We start from the raw sequence: 17027 nt of genomic DNA, 5'->3' as shown, positions 1-17027 counted from the left end.
ATAAGGTCACCCCTCAGCCTCTGACGCTCCAGGGAAAACAGCCCCAACCTGTTCAGCCTCTCCCTGTAGCTCAGATCCTCCAACCCTGGCAACATCCTTGTAAATCTTTTCTGAATCCTTTCAGGGGTTTAGATAGGGTTGGCCATGAGAACCTTTTTCCACGTATGGAGTCAGCTATTACGAGGGGGCATAGCTTTAAATTAAGGGGTGGTAGGTATAGGACAGATGTTAGGGGTAGATTCTTTACTCAGCGAGTCGTGAGTTCATGGAATGCCCTGCCAGTAGCAGTGGTGGACTCTCCCTCTTTATGGGCATTTAAACGGGCATTGGATAGGCATATGGAGGATAGTGGGCTAGTGTTGGTTAGGTGGGCTTGGATCGGCGCAACATCGAGGGCCAAAGGTCCTGTACTGCGCTGTATTTTTCCATGTTCTATGTTCTAAGTTTCACAACATCTTTCTGATAGGAAGGAGACCAGAATTGCACGCAATATTCCAACAGTGGCCTAACCAATGTCCTGTACAGCCACAACATGACCTCCCAACTCCTATACTCAATACTCTGACCAATAAAGAAAAGCATACCAAACGCCTTCTTCACTATCCTATCTACCTGTGACTCCACTTTCAAGGAGCTATGAACCGGCACTCCAAGGTCTCTTTGTTCAGTAACACTCCCTAGCACCTTACCATTAAGTGTATAAGTCCTGCTAAGATTTGCTTTCCCAAAATGTAGCACCTCGTATTTATCTGAATTAAACTCCATTTGCCACTTCTCAGCCTATTGGCCCATCTGGTCCAGATCCTGTTGTAATCTGATGTAACCCTCTTCGCTGTCCACAACATCTCCAATTTTGGTGTCATCTGCAAACTTACTAACTGTACCTCTTATGCTCACATCCAAATCATTTATGTAGCATCCTTGTGGCACTCCACTGGTTACAAGCCTCCAGTCTGAAAAACAACCCTCCACCACCACCCTCTGTCTTCTACCTTTGAGCCAGTTCTGTGTCCAAGTGGCTAGTTCTCCTGTATTCCATGAGATCTTACCTTGCTAATCAGTCTCCCAAAGGGAACCTTGTCGAACGCCTTACTGAAGTCCATATAGATCACATCTACTGCTCTGCCCTCATCAATCTTCTTTGTTACTTCATCAAAAAGCTCAAGTTCATGAGACATGATTTCCCACGCACAAAGCCAGGTTGACTATCCCTAATCAGTCCTTGCCTTTCCAAATACATGTATATCCTGTCCCTCAGGATCCCGTCCAACAACTTGCCCACCACCGAGGTCAGGCTCACTGGTCTATCGTTCCCTGGCTTGTCCTTACCACCCTTCTTAAACAGTGGCACCACGTTTGCCAACCTCCAGTCTTCCAACACCTCACCTGTGACGATCAATGATACAAATATCTCAACAAGAGGCCCAGCAATCACTTCTCTAGCTTCCCACAGAGTTCTCAGGTACACCTGATCAGGTCGTGGGGATTTATCCACCTTTACCCGTTTCAAGACATCCAACACTTCCTCCTCTGTAATCTGGACATTTTGCAAGATGTCACCATCTATTTCCCTACAGTCTATATCTTCCATATCCTTTTCCACAGTAAATACTGATGCAAAATATTCATTTAGTATCCCCCCCCCCCCCCCCCCCCCCCCATTTTCTGTGGCTCCACACAAAGGCCGCCTTGCTGATCTTTGAGGGGCCCTATACTCTCCCTAGTTACCCTTTTGTCCTTAATATATTTGTAAAAGCCCTTTGGATTCTCCTGAATTCTATTTGCCAAAGCTATCTCATGTCCCCGTTTTGCTCTCCTGATTTCCCTCTTAAGGATACTCCTACTTCCTTTATACTCTTCTAAGGATTGACTCGATCTATGTTGTCTGTACCTGACACATGCTTCCTTCTTTTTCTTAACCAAACCCTCTTTCTTTAGTCATCCAGCATTCCCTACACCTACCAGCCTTCCCTTTCACCCTGACACGAATATACTTTCTCTCTGGATTCTCGTTATCTCATTTCTGAAGACTTCCTATTTTCCAGCTGTCCCTTTACCTGCGAACATCTGCCTCCAATCAGCTTTCGAAAGTTCTTGCCTAATACCGTAAATGGCCTTTCTCCAATTTAGAACTTCAACTTTTAGATCTGGTCTATCCTTTTCCATCACTATTTTAAAACCAATAGAATTATGGTCACTGACCCCAAAGTGCTCCCCCACTTACAAGTCAGTCACCTGCCCTGCCTTATTTCCCAAGAGTAGGTCAAGTTTTGCACCTTCTAGTAGGTACATCCACGTACTGAATCAGAAAATTGTCTTGTACACACTTAAGAAATTCCTCTCCATCTAAACCTTTAACACTATGGCAGTCCCAGTCGATGTTTGGGAAATTAAAACCCCCTACCATAACCACCCTATTATTCTTACAAGATAGCTGAGATCTCCTTACAAGTTTGTTTCTCAGTTTCTCTCTGACTATTGGGGGGGTCTAGAATACAATCCCAGTAAGGTGATCATCCCTTTCTTATTTCTCAGTTCCACCCAAACAACTTCCCTGGATGTATTTCTGGGAATATCCTCCCTGAGCACAGCTGCAATGTTATCCCTTATCAAAAATGCTGCTCCCCCTCCTCTTTTGCCTCCCTTTCTATCCTTCCTGTAGCATTTGAAGAAGCCTTGAATATAAAAGCAGGCATGTCCTTCTGAGGATCTATAAGCCTCTAGTCAGGCCACATGTAGAGTATTGTCTGTAGTTTTGGGCCCCATATCTCAGGAAGGATGTACTGACCCTGGAGGCACGTCACAGAAATGAACAGCTTAACATATGAGGAATATTTGAGGACTCTGGTCTCTACTCCATGGAGTTTAGAAGGTTGAGGGGGGATCTAACTGAAACTTACAGAATACTGAACGGAGTGGACGAGTGGATGTTGGAAAGATGTTTCCATTGGTTGAAGATACTAATATCTGAAGGGCAGCCTTAGAGTAAAGGGAAGACCTTTTAGAACAGAGATAAGGAGAAACTTCTTCAGCCAGAGAGAGGTGAATCTGTGAAATTCACTAGCACAAAAGGCTGTGGAGGCCAGGTTATTGAGTATATTTAAGACGGAGATAGGTTCTTGACTGTAAAGGGGATCATTGGTTTTGGAAAGAAAGTGGGAAAATAGGGTTGAGAAACTTATCAGCCATGATTGAATGGTGGAGCAGACTTTTTTTAGATTACTTACAGCGTGGAAACAGGCCCTTCGGCCCAACAAGTCCACACCGACCTACATCCCACCCAGATCCATTCCCCTACATTTACCTCTTCACCAAACACTGGGGATAATTGGCCAATTCACCTAACCTCACATTTTTGGATTATGGGAGGAAACCGGAGCACCTAGAGGAAACCCACGCAGACACGGAGAATATACAAACTCCATACAGAGAGTCGCCTGAGGTGGGGATTGAACCCAGGTCTCTAACGCTGTGAGGCAACAGTGCTAACCACTGTGTCACCGCTTCGCCCACTTGATTGGCTGAATGGCCTAATCTCTGCTCTCATGTTTTATGGTCTCAAATGGGTCGAGATTAATTTAGGATATTTGGTTATCATGGACGACTTGGGTCTGTTTCCGTGTTGCACATCTCTATGACTCTGTGTTATCAGACCTGCCAAGTGTGTCTTGTAATTTCTGATTTCCAGCAACCACAGTTCTTTGGTTTGTTTCCCTTTGGCTGTGATGTGGAAGTGTGGGTATTGGACTGGATTAACAAAGTTAAATATCACGCAACAGCAGGTAGCTGACGAAGGAGCAGTGCTCTGAAAGCATGTACTGTATTGGTACTGTACTGCCAAATAAACTTGTTGAACTATAACTGGGTCTTGTCCGGTTTTTACCATTGTCTACATTGCACTATTCCCATTGGCTGGCCAATGCACTTCTCCCATTGGCCGCCCGGTGCCCTGCTCCTATTGGCTAGTGGGCTGGAGGCGATGGCGGCGGGACTGTCGGTTCGGTCTGGGCCGCTCGAGCTTTTCGTCCGGGACCGCGGGTGGCTCCGGGTCGTGGCCGAGCTGCAAGCTGATGGCTTGAAGCTGACCAGCGAGGACTCGGAGAATGGGGACTGGGACGGTCTGTCCAACGGTTCCCCGCGGCCACGGAGCTCCAGCCCGGGTCCAGTCCACATGAGCCCGGCGGGGCCTGGATCCGGGAGTTCGGGCCGAGGTGCCGCGGATCTAGTACCTCCAGAGATCGGCAGCCCGAAACCGAGCCCGGGGCTGACCGAGCAGGTCCGTACCGTGAGGGTGGTGAAGCAGGAAGCCGGTGGCCTTGGTATCAGCATCAAGGGCGGCCGCGAAAACCGAATGCCCATCCTCATCTCCAAGATTTTCCGGGGCCTAGCGGCTGAGCGCACCGGCGCCTTATTCGTGGGAGATGCCATCCTGACGGTGAACGGAACTGACCTCCGGGCGGCGACACACGACCAGGCCGTACAGGCCCTGAAGAAGGCTGGAAGGGAGGTGACCCTGGAGGGTAAGTGAGGGATTGGGGTGGGGGCTGAGGGTGAGGGTCCGGATCGTTGTGGATGGGGTGAGAAGGGAGTGTGTCCCCGGGAAGAGAGTGGTCTGCAGAGTCCTCTTCCACAAGAAGTAAAAGGATAATTTAATTATTCAAATCTTAATTTGAAGGCGATGTGTTGTCACTATCTGAGTATAGAGGGATGAAGTATTGACACGTTTCTGAACTGGTTTCTGGGCTGGTTTACATTGTGCAAATGCTGATGTGAGCTAGGTTGTTCTCGAGTTTAGCTTTACATGTAGAATTTGTGAGCATTGTGTATCTATCTGAAGGACAAGTAAAGTCATAGAGCTTGGAAATAGATCCATTGGTCCAACCAGTTCATATTGAGCATAATCCAAACTAAACCAAGAAGTGATTAGAATAACCTAAGGATCCAACAGGGAAAAATGTGCAAGGTTTGTAGCTCGGGTTGAGGTTTAGGATGTAGGTTTGCTCGCTGAGCTGTAGGTTTGATATCCAGACGTTTCATTAGCTGGCTAGGTAACATCATCAGTGGCCACCTCCAAGTGAAGTGAAGCTGTGTCTCCTGCTTTGTATTTATATGTTTGTACTGGATGGGGTTTCTGGGGTTTGTGGTGATGTCATTTCCTGTTCGTTTTTTGAGGGGTTGGTAGATAGTATCTAGATCTATGTGTTTGTTTATGGCGTTGTAGTTGGAGTGCCAGGCCTCTAGGAATTGTCTGGCATGTCTTTGCTTAGCCTGTCCCAGGATAGATGTGTTGTCCCAGTCGAAATGGTGTTTTTTTCCTGAACAGAAGGGACTACATAGAGAAAGCCAATGCACTCCTCGCAGGCACCAACACCTACCAAAAGATGGCGCTAGACCCGACCCCACAACTAGGAAACAAAATTACATATCTCTTAAGAAAATTACACAATTCTGGACAATTAAACAAGACGGAATTCCAGAAAATGAAACCTGACGGGACCAACACCCCACGATTCTACGGACTGCCAAAAATCCATAGTCTCACTACCCGGAACACCAACTTACAGACTGGCCAAAGAACTACATACAAGACCTAGTAGAAGAGTCACAGCACTCCATCCACGCCACCCAGGAATTCCTAAAAATCATCAAAAACACCAAAATAGAGGAAGATGAAGCAATGATCTCATTCGACGTAACAGCACTGTTCACCTCCATCAACATCGACCTAGTAAAGGAAACACTCGCCACACTTTTAGAACAGACCAACACACACACACCAACCACCATCAATCACATTACCAACGAAAACATCATGAAGCTAGTGGACCTGTGCCTCACCACCCACTTCACTTTCAACAACATAGTCTACAAACAAACCAAAGGCACACCCATGGGATCTCCGCTATCAGGATTCATAGCAGAAGCGGTAATGCAAAGACTAGAACAATCAGCCCTACCAACCATCAAACCAAAAATCTGGGTCCGCTACGTAGATGACCCCTTTGTCATCACAAAACGAAACAAGATAGAAGAGACATTTAACATCATCAACAACACCCTCACAGGCATAAAGTTCACCAAGGAGGAAGAAACTGACAACAAACTCTCATTTCTGTACGTCACAGTAGAAAGAAAAGACAAGGGAGAACTACAAACCTGCGTATACAGAAAACTGACAAACACTGACCAAATACTCAACTACACCAGCAACCATCCCAACACACACAAACGAAGCTGCATCAACACCATTCCAACGAGCCACCACACACTGCAGCACAGATGAACTTTGAAAAACAGAGGAGAACCACCTATACAATGTATTCAAGAAGAACGGATACTAAAAATACAGTGCGCAGATTCCTCAAGAACAAACCACGACAAGCAGATCAAACACAGCCAGAAACCCTAACCACCTTACCATGCATCAAAGAAGTTTCAGAAATGACAGCCAGACTACTAAGACCCCTCAGAATCCTAGTAGCACACAAACCCACCAACACTCTCAAACAAAAACTAACAATTTTAAAAGACCCAGTACAACCCGTGGACAAAACCAACGTCATCTACAAAATTCCATGCAAGGACTGCCACAAACACTACATAGGGCATACAGGAAGAAAGTTAGCCACCACGATACACAAACACCAGCTAGCCACAAAAAGACACGACTCTCTCTCCCTCGTAGCCCTACACACGGATGAAAAAAAACACCATTTCTACTAGGACAACACATCTATCCTGGGACAGGCTAAGCAAAGACATGCCAGACAATTCCTAGAGGCCTGGCACTCCAACCATAACGCCATAAACAAACACATAGATCTAGATACCATCTCTCAACCCCTCAGAAAATGAACAGGAAATGACATCACCACAAACCCCAGGAATCCCATCCAGGAGAAAGATATAAATAGAAAACAGGAGACGACAACTTCGCTTCACTTGGAGGTCGCCACTGATGATGTTACCTAGCCAGGTAATGAAACGTCTGGATATCAAACCTACAGTTCAGCGAGCAAACCTACACTCTAAGAAAAAAATGTATTGCATAAAATAATATACAGCAATCAACCAGGAGGTGCTAAAGTTTAAACTCCACTTGAGCCGCTGCTTGTCTTTTTTTATATCTAAATCTACCAATATAATTCTTTATGTTCAAATTAGGAGCAGGATTAGGCTATTCAACTTCATGAGTCTGCTCTTCCATTCAATAACATCACAGCTGATTTGATGGTAATCTTCAATCTACATTTTCTCCTGCCCCAGGTAACCTATTAACCCATTGAACAGGAATCTATCAATCTCAGCCTTAAATGTTTTCAAGGACTCTACTTCCAAGGCTCCCAAGCACTGAGGATGTCACCTAGACAGGGGACGAAACGTCTGCAACACAAATTCCCAGCTCAGCGAACAGAATCACAACAACGAGCACCCGAGCTACAAATCTTCTCACAAACTTTGAACTCTACTTCCTCCATCTTTTCAGGATGAGAGGCCAAAGACTCAAAGTTCTATCAGCAAAGAAATTTGTCTGATTTCTATTTTAATTGGGTGACAGTTTTAAACAGTAACCCTTAGTTTTAGATTCATCATTGGACTCTTAATTTTGCATTTCTGTTGTTTTCAAATTCAACTTGAGGAAATTTTAATTTTACCAAGATAATAGAACAAAGAAAATTTACAGCTCAGGAACAGGCCCTTCGGCCCTCCAAGCCTGAGCTGATCCAAATGTACTGTCTAAACCTGTCGGTCAATTCCGAAGCTTCCATATCCCTCTGCTCCCCACCTACTCATGTATCTGTCCAGATGCATCTTAAATGAATCTACCATGCCTGCCTCTACCACCTCTGCTGGCAACGCGTTCCAAACGTCCACCCCCCTCTGTGTGAAGTACTTGCCATGTGTATCCCCCTTAAACTTTCCACCTCTCACTTTGAAAGCGTGACCTCTCGTTATGGAATCCTTCACCCTGGGAAAAAGCTTGTCTCTATCCACCCTGTCTATACCCTTCATGATTTTGTAAACCTCAATTTGGTCCCCCCTCAATCTCTTTTTTACTAATGGAAATAAACCTATCCTACTCGACCTCTTCATAGCTATCACCTTCCATACCAGGCAACATCCTCGTAACCCTTCTCTGCACCCTGTCCAAAGTGTCCACATCCTTTTGGTAATGTGGCGACCAGAACTGTACACAGTATTCTAAATGCGGCTGAACCAATGTCTTGTACAATGTTAACATGACTTGCCAGCTCTTATACTCAATACCATGTCTGATGAAGGCAAACATACTATATGCCTCCTTGACCACTCCTCTATCCACCTGTGCAGCAACCTTCAGGGTACAATGCACCTGCACTCCCAGATCTTTCTGCCCATCAGCTTTCCCCAAGGCTCTTCTATTCATTGTATAATTTGCTCTAGAATTAGACTTGCCTAAATGCATCACCTCACATTTGTCTGGATTGAAAGCCCAACTCTCCAGTCTATGTATATCGTCCTGTGTTCTCTGACATTCCTTTATGCTTTCTGCCACTCCACCAATCTTTGTGTCATCTGCAAACTTGCTGATCAGACCAACAATGGGCTAAGTGCTGCAAAGTGGAGCTGGTGTAGGTTTAGAGTAGCTTTTTATCAGTGCAGGCTTGATGGGTCAAAGGGCCTGTTCTCTACTGTATGATTCTATAATATCAATTTGGCAAAGGTCGGGTGGGAGTTGCAACTTGCAGATAAAACTGTCAGAGCAGTGGGAGGCAGTCAGTGAGGAAATACCAAAAGTACAGGTCAAATTTGTGACTGTGAAGAGAATGAGAATGTGTATTAGGTATAAGCAAACAGGGAGAGTGTTAAACTGAGTTTTGTGAAACAAGAGGTTCAGCTGAGCACCGCTCAGATCAGATAAGAGATTGTAGTTAACAATTGGGTGCTGGATGCAAGCGTAATAGGTTAACAAGGTGGAAAAGCATTCATTATGTAGAGCCATTTAACAAGATTCATTGCGTGACATCAGTTTAACCAGGTGAAAAGTATTCATTATTTGAAGTCACTTATTCATTGATACTTATTATTTGGGTGACCATTGCCATTAATACGTATGTTGCGTTATCTGATGCTCCTCCCTGTAAAATGACTGTATAGTTCATTGAGAAACTGCTGTTCCAGAGAGGACCATGAACTCATGTCCCTGTGCACATGAGCAATCATTCTCTCTCCCTCCAGGGGCCCGAATAAAGATGAGAAGTAAAACTATACTGTGTCTCTGAGCATTTTGCTTTGACTGAGAGGGGGGAAATGGGACAACAATATTGGCATAGTCAGTGGGATCCAAACGGATAGTTACGATCGGATGGTGTCAGCGGCCGCCTGGAACATCGGTGTCACGTGACGGACGGGCCCACAAGGTAAGATTTTAAACATTGGTCCCTGTTGGTATTCCTGTGTGCTAGAGACGATCCCCCTGTTCAATTGCTCTCTATTCTATGGAAGGGTAATTAGTTCAATTGAGTGACTGTCTGCCAGCACACTTGCGAAACTGAGGTTCAAGTCATCTATGTTGCATTGCGGGGAAGGGGGTTAATTGGGATTCAAGTCCTCTGCGCGGTACTGGAGTTCAAGCCCCCTGGGGTGGGTTTGGTTGAGGTTAGAGTCCTCTGTGTTGCATTGTGGTGAAGGGGGTGTGATTGAAGTTCGAGGCTTCTGTGTGGTACTGGGGTTTGAATCTACTTAGTGGGTTGATTTGCGGTTCAAGTACTCTTACTGTGCTGAGGTTCGAGCTTTCTGTGTGTAAGTGAGCTTCGATCTCGCTTTTTAAGTGGGAATCGGGTTTTCTGTTTAAGTGGGATTCAAGCACCAGTGAAGAGTAAAGTAAGAAAGGGTCAAAGTTCCCTAATGGTGAAATTTGAGGCTCAGAGGCTTTGTTCTGGAGGAGGTGTATGGTTTGGATTGTGGCTTCATGTGGTCCACAACAAGGGCTTTCTCTATTTAGAAGTGTAATTTCAATGAGAGGATGCAAAAAAAAGAGAAAACGCTGAAATTAAGTTGTGCTAATACTTGGTTTAAAAAAGGAAAGTTTCATTGTAAATTGTGCTGTGCTGAGAATGTTTGATGTTTAAAAATTTTGGTTTGTTAAGATCCTGATTCGGGAAAATCCTTTTAAGTAAGTGTTTTTCCTTGTTTGAATTGGGATCTCCATTCAGTGTATTTTGTGGGCTATGTAATGAGGCAGATTTTGTTTTTAAATTGAAATTATACAACATTATGTCCTTTTTTAAAATTATCAAACATGTAACTTTAAAACAAATTGAGTGCCTTGAGCCCCTGATTTGTTTGAAATTTAACAATGTGTGTTTTTAAAAAAAACAGTTGGGTCAGAAGTCATGGCTTTAGCCAGATGAGAGTATTGGATTAAAATAACTTTGCTGTGTTTTTAATACAAAGTGTTCACAAAAAGAAGAGTGCTTTTTTGTTTGTTTGATGTTTTGCTAAGATTTTCTAGAGAATATTAGAACTTGAGGCTGAGCTGTTTCAGTTCTGTTAATTATTGTTAAGACTTCATTGCCTCCTCTTCAAGAATGTTGATCTCTACCAAAATTGCCACTGTAATTTTGGCAGTTTTTATTTGGGAAGTTTCATTTGGAGAACATATTTTAAAACATTCAGCATTTGTTTCCCACAAATATTTAAGATTTAAATCTGAACTGGAACTGCCTTTTTAATTGCTAAAGCACAGGAAACATTTTGTTGTTTTCTTGCTGTACCAGACATTTGAAATACCTTTCCTGACTGCTTTCGCATTAGCCAAATATCAATTTATTAAAGGAAAATAATTTTTGAATAACCTGAATGAGGCACAGAAGGGTTTGATTTTAGGACCATTGACTGTTGTTTATAATTGACTGAATTGTTTCGGCAGTGCAATTTAGAAGTTAATGGATTGCATAAAATTTGATAATGTCATATATAGTGAACAGAGTAACAGACTTCAAATAATCCAAGAACTACAATTTAATGTAGTTACATGTGTGACTGTCTTCCTGCTTATAACTACCCTCGCAAGGAGGGAATGAGAGAGGAAATGCAAAGATACTTTCAGCAGCTAACATAGCCTGTCGAGTTTCTCCATTCACAGGTAAAGCACACCTTTGGACCACTGCCCACCCCTCCACAACCTGATCTAACCGATTCAATCAGCTCCTCAGTCATAAGCATGAAAAGTGAAGAAGCTAACAACAATGAAGAGGAGGTCGGTACACTTTTTGTCAGTGGCCTTCCTACGGATATTAAACCACGTGAACTTTGCCTTGTCTTTCAATCATTTAAAGGATATGAAGGTTCACTGATCAAGTTAACATCACAACAGCCAATTGGCTTTGTTACATTTAACAGCAGAGTCGAAGCAGAGGCAGCAAGGAATGCTGCATTCTCCTTGCCTGCAGTTGCAGCTGCTGCACTGCATGCTCAGATGCACTGGTATCCTGCACCTGAAGCATCTTTGCAAGGATGGAAGTCTCGTCAGTTTTGTGAAGGATTTAACTGCCCTTATCCAAGAAATCAGATTTCTCCGTGGAGTGATGCACAAGGACTGACTGGATTTTGTTTTCAGGTTGGACTTTACTAAAGGAGATTTTGGAGAACTGGCTTGTTTTCACTTGACTTGGAGGGGATGGAGTGGTTGCTAAGGACTGTGGATTTAAGAACTTTGCTGGTGGAATTTTTTTCCACATGGGAGAATTCTTCAAATTCTATTTACTGTAACAGACTAGTAATTTTTGTTATAATCATTGTATGCTGTGTCGATAACTTGCTTAAATATTGGCTGTCAGAGTCTTATGAAAGCTGGTAATGCCATTGGTTTTCATGAAATGATAAAAGGTGGGAATGAGAATGTGTATTAGGTATAAACAGTTAGGGAAAGCATTACGTTCTGAGTTTTGTGAAACAAGAGGTTCAGCTGAGCACAACTCAAATCAGATAAGAACTTGTATTTAACCCATTACCTTCAGCACCCAATTGTTAACAAGGTGGAAAAGCATTCATTATGTTGAGGCATTTAACAAGATGAGGTAGCATTCAGTTTGTGAGGTCAGTTTAACAAGGTGAAAAGCATTCATTATGTGAAGTCAATTATTCATTGTGTAACAGTAGATAGCTTAATCTTTACTATTGATACTCGTTGATTGTAACAGTCACCCAATTAATGTGTGTTGCCTTATCTCGATGCTCCTCCCTGTAAAATGACTATATAGTTAATTGAGAAACTGGTATTTCCGAGAATACCATGAGCTCATTGCCCTGTGCACATGGGCAATTGTTCTCCCACCCTCCAGGACCTGGAATAAAAATGGAGGTAAAATCACACTGTGTCTCTTGAGTGTTTTTGCTTTGAGGGAGGAACAGAACCGTAGTTCCATCCTTCAAAAAAAGGAAAAATTAGGCAAGGAAATTACAATTTGGCCAGTCTAATCCCAGTGCTGGGGAAGCAATTAGAAAGAATTGAGGCACAAAATATATCTGCACTTCGCAAGAAACAGGTTACTCGGGGATTGGTGACATGGATTTATTAGCAAAAGCTTGTGTTTGACTAATTTGATTTTAATTTTTTGAAGAGGTAGCCTGGAGTGGTGTTGAGTGTAATCATTTGGTATGTCTGCATGATCTTATGATAAGTTAATGGCAGGTGGTCAGGGAAGACATCATGAGATCTGAAACAAATGGTATGTTGGATCTAAAATTGGCTGGCAGGCTGGAAGCTGACTATATTGGGAAAGGGATATTTCTGTGACTAGAAGTCTGTTTCTAGTTGATTGCTCAGGGCTTGGTGCTGTAGACCTAGCTGTTTCTGGTGTATGTTAATGATTTAGACATAAGTTTATGGGTGACATGGAAACTAGATTAGATTCCCTACAGTATGGAAGCAGGCCCTTCAGCCCAACAAGTCCACACCGACCCTCCGAAGAGTAACCCACCCAGACCCATTCCCCTACCCTATATTTACCCCTAATTATGGGCAATTTAGCATGGCCAATTCACCTAACCTGCACATCTTTGGATTGCAGGAGGAAACAGGAGCACCCAGGGGAAACATGGGGAGGATGCAAGACTAGAGATTAAACTGAATGGTAAGACTGTGGGACATAGTGAAGTTCAGAGACTTTGTGCATTTCACAGATCCCTGAAGGTAGTGGGGTAGGTAAAAAAGATGGTTAAGAAGGCATGGTGATACTTGCCTTTTTTTAGCTGAGACACAATACAAGAACAGACAGATTAAAGAGGAATCTCTATTATTCAAACATCGGATTATCCGAAGGAGATCTTGAAACATTATGTCAAAGTGTTTCCAACACTGATCGCGTCTTTTGTTTACAGTGATTAAAAGTGATCTTGTCTTACTGAAACACTGCTGAGAACAGTCCTGGATTGATGGGAGCCCAGGCACCATCTCCAAGTGACTGACTTCCCGCCCTCTCTCTCTCCCCACACACTTTCCCTGGAGTTCTACCCAGGTGTGTATCCTAACCACACCCCCCCCCACCCTTTCCCAGTTAATCTCCAACAGTACAGGGCAAAGGTGGAATCTGTCAAAAGGTTGCAGTAAAAAGTTGTGTTTTTGTTTGTGGGTATGCGCTCACTCTATTTGGAGACTTGCTCCCCAAAAGTCAGCAGCGGTTTTGTTGTTGGTGTCCAGTCTGGCTGCCCTAGAGAGTGGGCAGGGGCAAGGGGTGGGGATTTTGACGGAGTGGGGTTGGGGGTTCCTAGTTAAAGATTTCCCTATAAGAAATATCATCTTCTTGGCATACATCCCTCAGAATTTTATATAATCTCTCATTTTCCTAAGCTTCAGCAGGCACAACCTATCTTCAAACTTGGAAGGGTTCAGAAAGAATTTACAAGGATGTTTCTAGGGTTGGGGGCTTGAGCCATAGGGAGAGGCTGAATAGGTTGGGGCTATTTTCCCTGGACTGTCAAAGGTTGAGGAGTGACCGTATAGAAATTTATAAAATCATGAGGGGCATGGATAGAGTGAATGCTCAAAGTCTGTTTCCTGGGGTAGGAGAGTCCAAAACTAGGGGCCATAGGTGTAAAGGTGAGAGGGGATATAATTTTAAAAAGGGACCTAATAGGCAACATTTTTGTACAGAGGGTGGTCTTTGTACGGAATGAGCTGCCAGAGGAAGTGGATCAGTCTGATACAATTACATCATTTGACTAGGAAGGGTTGAGAGAGCTTCATTCAAAAGCTGGATCTGAAAGAAGTATACAAAAATTGAGATGCAGAGTAGGGTGGATAGTCAGTGAGCTGGGATGAAAATGTCAAATACTATGGGGCATACGTTTATGGTGAGAAGGACAAAAGTGTTTTAGTAGGTACCTGCAATGTGCTTCCAGGGGAGGTGTTAGATGCAGATATGGCTCAGTGGTTAGCACTGCTACCTCACAGCGCCAGGGACCCGGGTTTGATTCCAGCCTTGGGCGACTGTCTGTGTGGAGTTTGCATGTTCTCCCAATGTCTGCCTGGGTTTCCTCCCACAGTCCAAAGATGTGCAGGTCAGGTGAATCGGTCATGTTAAATTGCCCATAGTGTTAGGTGCATTAGTCATAGGTAAACACAAGGTAGGGGAATGGGTTTGGGTGGGTTGCTCTTCGGAGGGTTGGGTTGGACTTGTTGGGCCGAAGGGCCTGTTTCCGTACTGTAGGGGATCTAATCTAATGATAGCAAAGTTTAAGAGGCATTTTGACAGACATGTGAACCGGCAGGAAATAAAGGGATATGGGCCATGTATAGACAGATCTAATTAGTTGAGAATAGCATCGTGGTTGAAACAGATACTTTGTTACAAAAGACCTGTTCCTGTGCTGTACTACTGTGTTCTAGACAGGTTGAAAGGGCACAGTTGTCAAGTGATTTGCAAAAAAAAGTAAATCTGATATTTAGAAGAAATAGCACTGACTGGTGGATACACATTTGTTCAAGGCCATGAGATCATTATTTAAATAGAACATTACATGGGAAATGCAGCAAAATACCCTTTAGTCAAGTTCATTTGTAGAGATGGTGAAAACATGAAGAGCTTAATAACTTCCTCTGAACCATAATGATTCTGAAATCTGAATTTATCAAAGCTGAGTTATATTTTTGAGGGTTGTGAAAAATAAATGGGAGTGTACAAATGAAGCAGAGAGCAATTCGGCCATGGTCTTTTTGAGTGGGGATTGCTGTTATTTCTCATGATCTTATGCAGTCCTCCAGATTTTTCATTTGTCAGGCATATTACTATTTTCAGACAACAGTATTGAGACAGAAAATGTCAACATGGAAATAGGTTAAATATTGGATTGGGAGAGGATATGGAAGCGGGATAAATGATTGAAACAACGTGCTCAAGCAAGGATCAATGCTGATTTTGTGTAGTTAAGCTTAATAGAAACATTAAAAATAGGAATAAGAAAAGCCCCATTTATGAAGTCATAGAGATGTACAGCATGGAAATGGACCCTTCGGTCCAACCCATCCATGCCGACCAGATATCCCAGCCCAATCTAGTCCCACCTGCCAGCACCCAGCTCATATCCCTCCAACCCTTCCTATTCATGTACCCATCCAAATGCCTCTTAAATGTTGCAATTGTACCAGCCTCCACCACATCCTCTGGAAGCTCATTCCATACATGTCCACCCTCTGCGTAAAAATGTTGCCCCTTAGATCTCTTTTATATCTTTCCCTTCTCACCCTAAACCTATGCCCTCTGGTTCTGGACTCCCTGACCCCAGGGAAAAAGACTTTGTCTATTTATTCTATCCATGTCCCTCATAATTTTGTAAACCTCTATAAGGTCACCCTTTAGCATCTGACGCTCCAGGGAAAACAGCCCCCGCCTGTTCAGCCTCTCCCTGTAGCTCAGATCCTCCAACCCTGGCAACATCCTTGTAAATCTTTTCTGAACCCTTTCAAGTTTCACAACATTCTTCCGATAGGAAGGAGACCAGAATTGCACGCAATATTCCAACAGTGGCCTAACCAATGTCCTGTACAGCTTCAACATGCCCTCCCAACTCCTGTACTCAATACTCTGACCAATAAAGGAAAGCATACCAAACGCCGCCTTCACTATCCTATTTACCTGCGTCTCCACTTTCAAAGAGCTATGAACCTGCACTCCAAGGTCTCTTTGTTCAGCAACACTCCCTAGGACCTTACCATTAAGTGTATAAGTCCTGCTAAGATTTGCTTTCCCAAAATGCAGCACCTCATATTTATCTGAATTAAACTCCATCTGCCACTTCTCAGCCCATTGGCCTATCTGGTCCAGATCCTATTGTAATCTGAGGTAACCCTCTTCACTGTCCACTACACCTCCAATTTTGGTGTCATCTGCAAATTTACTCACTGTACCTTTTGTCCATTTATGTCCACTCAGCTATTCACTGAAATCATGGCTGATCATCCAACTCCATATCCTATCCTGTTCCTGCATTGTCCCTATATTTAATCCCGTTAGTTCTGAGGACTGTATCTAACTACTACTTAAACTTTCAATGTTTAAACATTGGCCTTAACGACTTCATATGGCAGAGGATTTCACAGGTGGACCTCTCTCTGGGTGAAATGTTTCCTTGTTCTCTGTCTTAAAAGACCTATTCTGTACCCTTAGACTCTGAACAGGCTGTGGATTATTTGTGTTGTAATTTAATCTTTATCACTTTATTTCTAGCGCAGTTATATCTGAAAACTGAGCTAGCCTCTGCACCTTCTAAGCTCTTGCATCCAACAGAAAAGTATTCTGATTGAGGACATTTGTAAATGCATGTTAGACTGTTTCAGCCTGTAATTAATAACTTCCTGTTGAAGTACATTCCTCAAATGCACTTGGTCTTAGTCTTATTAATTGCTGTACAGAGCTCTCTGTTCTAACTGGTATTTAATTTGCTAGATAAATTTGAAAGCAAACTGAGCAGATATTTCCTGTGCTGTCACTATATGTGTAGTTATTGCTGGTTTATTTTTGTGAATCCTGTAACTTTGTATAAAG

General features: G+C 43.3%; 1 protein-coding gene across 6 annotated transcripts in view; it reads left to right on the top strand.

Annotated features, from left to right (window-relative positions):
* Positions 1-3978: 3978 nt before the first annotated feature.
* Positions 3979-17027, top strand: part of sntb2 (syntrophin, beta 2) — a 69241-nt gene continuing 56192 nt past the window's right edge. For all 6 annotated transcript variants that reach the window (XR_011964220.1, XR_011964219.1, XM_072595741.1 and 3 more), the window contains exon 1: positions 3979-4520. Coding sequence is in view for 4 of the 6 variants with exons in the window: in XM_072595741.1 (XP_072451842.1) it covers positions 3980-4520 (541 nt within the window). In the remaining 2 variants the exon portion in view is untranslated. The remainder of the gene's footprint in view (positions 4521-17027) is intronic.

The sequence above is a fragment of the Chiloscyllium punctatum genome, chromosome 26, assembly GCF_047496795.1.
Source record: "Chiloscyllium punctatum isolate Juve2018m chromosome 26, sChiPun1.3, whole genome shotgun sequence".
Taxonomy (NCBI): domain Eukaryota; kingdom Metazoa; phylum Chordata; class Chondrichthyes; order Orectolobiformes; family Hemiscylliidae; genus Chiloscyllium; species Chiloscyllium punctatum.
The sequence above is the reverse complement of the archived record's forward strand: the minus strand, read 5'-3'. Positions and strand labels throughout refer to the sequence as shown.